This window comes from Pteropus vampyrus, unplaced genomic scaffold, assembly GCF_000151845.1.
Source record: "Pteropus vampyrus isolate Shadow unplaced genomic scaffold, Pvam_2.0 Scaffold594, whole genome shotgun sequence".
Taxonomy (NCBI): domain Eukaryota; kingdom Metazoa; phylum Chordata; class Mammalia; order Chiroptera; family Pteropodidae; genus Pteropus; species Pteropus vampyrus.
Window position 1 is genome coordinate 36240 of NW_011889375.1, and position 2768 is coordinate 39007.

The following is a 2768-nucleotide window of genomic DNA, read 5'->3' on the forward strand; positions in this document are numbered from 1 at the left end:
GTCCAGGGTCCCTGCCCAGACTTCGAAGGTGGAGATGGAAGTAGCAAGTGGCCTCGGTCATTACCCAGTTACCATAGGACGCTGGGGACCCTGTGACTGAAGACCTGAACCCCCAGTGACGAGGTCGCAGGGCCCTCCCTTCCTCTCTTCCCTTGGCTCCCAAGGGGAGGGGACGAGGTGGGAAGGAGAAACCAGGAGCCCTCCCGGCGAGGGACCACCGTGCCACCTAAAGGGACTGGCGACATGTGGGATCGGTGATTTAATCTGGACTGGGTACCGTCCCTGTCAGTCTGGGGGGGCCGATGAGGAGCACAGACGAGAGGAAGACAGATAAGTGGATCCCATCCCCCCAGACTCGTGCGTCCCGGTATGAATTAAGTGCTGCGGGCCCCGCGCTTGGTTTACTTACGAATCAGAGATGGCGTCTTCGGGGCGTGCTCACTACACTTGAGTCGTGAGCAAAGTGGTAACTTCAGACGGCAAACCAGATACCGTACGTTTCTTCAAGCTCCATTGTTACAGCTGAAGTGTTCCTCACTGTCCCCGGCCGTGCGGCGGTGACGTTTGTCTGCGGAGGCTTCCTGGGGAGCAGCCCCTGGGCGTGCGGGGTCGGCCGGCTGGAGGCCGGTTTGGGAGGCGCCACGGGAGGACGCGTTCCTGGCATCCAGACTGCGGTGCTCCCGGAAACCGCCCCCGGCCTCCGGGCGCCCGCTCCGCAGCTCTGTGAATCCGTCCAGGACCGCACAGCGCTCCTAGCTGCGCAGGGGCGCCTTCTGCGGGCACGCCAGCCCCGGGGCCAGCCTCCCCGGAGCACGCCCCCCGCCCCGCCCCCCGTCTCCCTAGAGACACGCAGCGCTGGGCTCCGGCCAGCCTGTGCCAGCACAGCCAGGCTGTCTGGGGTGGATGGATGAGGAAGGGAAATTCCAGAGCAGGTCGGCGCACGACGACCACGTCCCTCCACCCGATCAGACGCCCGCTGTCCGCTGTGCTTCCCGCGTGACCGTGGACGGAGCCAGGCCCCTCTGGGCTTGGATTCCGCACGTGCGGACGGAGGCTTGGTGCCGTCGCCAGGGTTCTGTGAGAAGGGCTGGGCCGTGCGGGGAAGTGCTCGCCGGCCAGCGGCGGGCGGTCACCATCGCCTCGTACCGCACGGGAGCCAGGGCGGAGCCAGCATCTGGCGGGGGGCGGGGCGGGGCAGGGCAGCGGTGTCTGCCACAGGGACACCTGTCCTCTGAGGCTGACGGTGAGCGGAGTTTCGTTAACGTCTTCTGAGAAGCCATCAAGGACCAGAATTCTGTGAACCGCACCAATTTCTTCACGAACTATGGTTCCAGCCGGCTGTTATTTTCAGACGACTTCGCTATCTGGGGACCCGTCACCCTCAGTACGAGGTGGCACTGATCAGAGTGTCCCAGCCGCCCCCACCCCAGATCGGGGGCCCGGCTCATTTTCTTAGCCTGGGAGGACTTCATGCGGGAGCTTGGCCTTGGTCTTAGGGACACATCTGTGGTGACAGTGGTCCCTGTGGGCCCCCTGCCTGTCACTCTTGCATCTATGTTCATGGTTCTTTTTTAGATGTGAAAAATGAATTGAGAACCCTTTTAGTCTTTCCTTTCTATTAAAAAATATAAAACCAAGTAGAGGTAAAACCATGTTCAGCCTGCTCCCTTGGAACATTTGCATCTGAGATGATCAGTGTTTCTTTCTCTGCAGTAAAATGGCGCGGGTGGGTCGGGCTCCCCGCGGCCAGTGAGGGCGTGACTGTCGCAGGGCCGTTGGTGACACGAGGGAACTGGACTTTACGAAGGTGTCCTCTACGTCCTGTCACGCGGCACACGTGGTCGTGCGGTCGCCTCGCCCCTGGTTCCCAGGGACGTCACGTGTGCCGTGGGACTCCCTGCCTTAACACGGGCTCGTCCTATCTTTCACGCGGTGGCTGCTTCCGGAGAAGACAGCACTCTCCGCCAGTGTCCCTGCCCCTGACCGAAGGGGCGCGAGGGGACTCGACTGTCGGGAGACTCGCAGACCCCGGCTTCCTCTTCGCTGTCTGCCTGCCCCGGCTGGCGACCCGGGTCTTGCAGAGGGGACCCCGGTGCCTCTGCCTCGGTTCGCCCTCGTGCATGTGGCCCATGCCGCTTGCTCCCTGAGGGGGGCGGAAGTGGAGGCAGCGTCTCGGCCTGAGGGGGAGCTGGGAGGAAGCGTTTCCGGGCCTGATTTGTGGGGAGCCCTTGGCCCAGCCATTCTTCCAGGTCCCCGTGTTTTCTGATTTGGAACATGGTGGTGCCGGGTTGTCCCTGGAGCTTCCCCGGGTGGACGGTGCCCTCCCACGTCTGACGCCCCCCTTCTCGGGACGCAGGCCGGACGGTCATCTTCACGACACACCACCTGGACGAGGCGGAGGCGCTGAGTGACTGTGTCGCCGTCTTGCAGCAGGGCGGGCTCCGGGTCTGCGGCCCTCCGGCCCACCTGACCGAGGCCTACGGCCAGGGGCTCAGCCTGACGCTCACCAGACAGGTAAGGGGCATGCGCAGGCGCCGTCCTCCCCGGCGCGGGGGATGAGCCGTGGCCGTGATGCACGAGGGACCCGGGTGGACCGAAGAGCGTGACCGATCTCGCCGGGCCGCGACCGCGTGGGTCTCGGGAGCTGGGGGGACGGGACGCCTGGTTTCCGCACAGGACTCCGGGTCTCGGCACACGAGGGGAGAGGGTGCAGCCGAGGGGGAAGCGGGCGGCGGTGACTGGTGCGTGGAGCGGGGTCGAGGGCTGGC

The 2768-nt window shown here is 64.6% G+C and overlaps 1 protein-coding gene across 1 annotated transcript in view; it reads left to right on the top strand.

Annotated features, from left to right (window-relative positions):
• Window positions 1-2768, top strand: part of LOC105308588 (ATP-binding cassette sub-family A member 13-like) — a gene marked incomplete at its 5' end in the record, with an annotated part of 87537 nt that overhangs the window by 21164 nt on the left and 63605 nt on the right. Inside the window, one exon of the mRNA XM_023525674.1 lies at window positions 2357-2527. Within this exon, the coding sequence (XP_023381442.1) occupies window positions 2357-2527 (171 nt within the window). The remainder of the gene's footprint in view (window positions 1-2356; window positions 2528-2768) is intronic.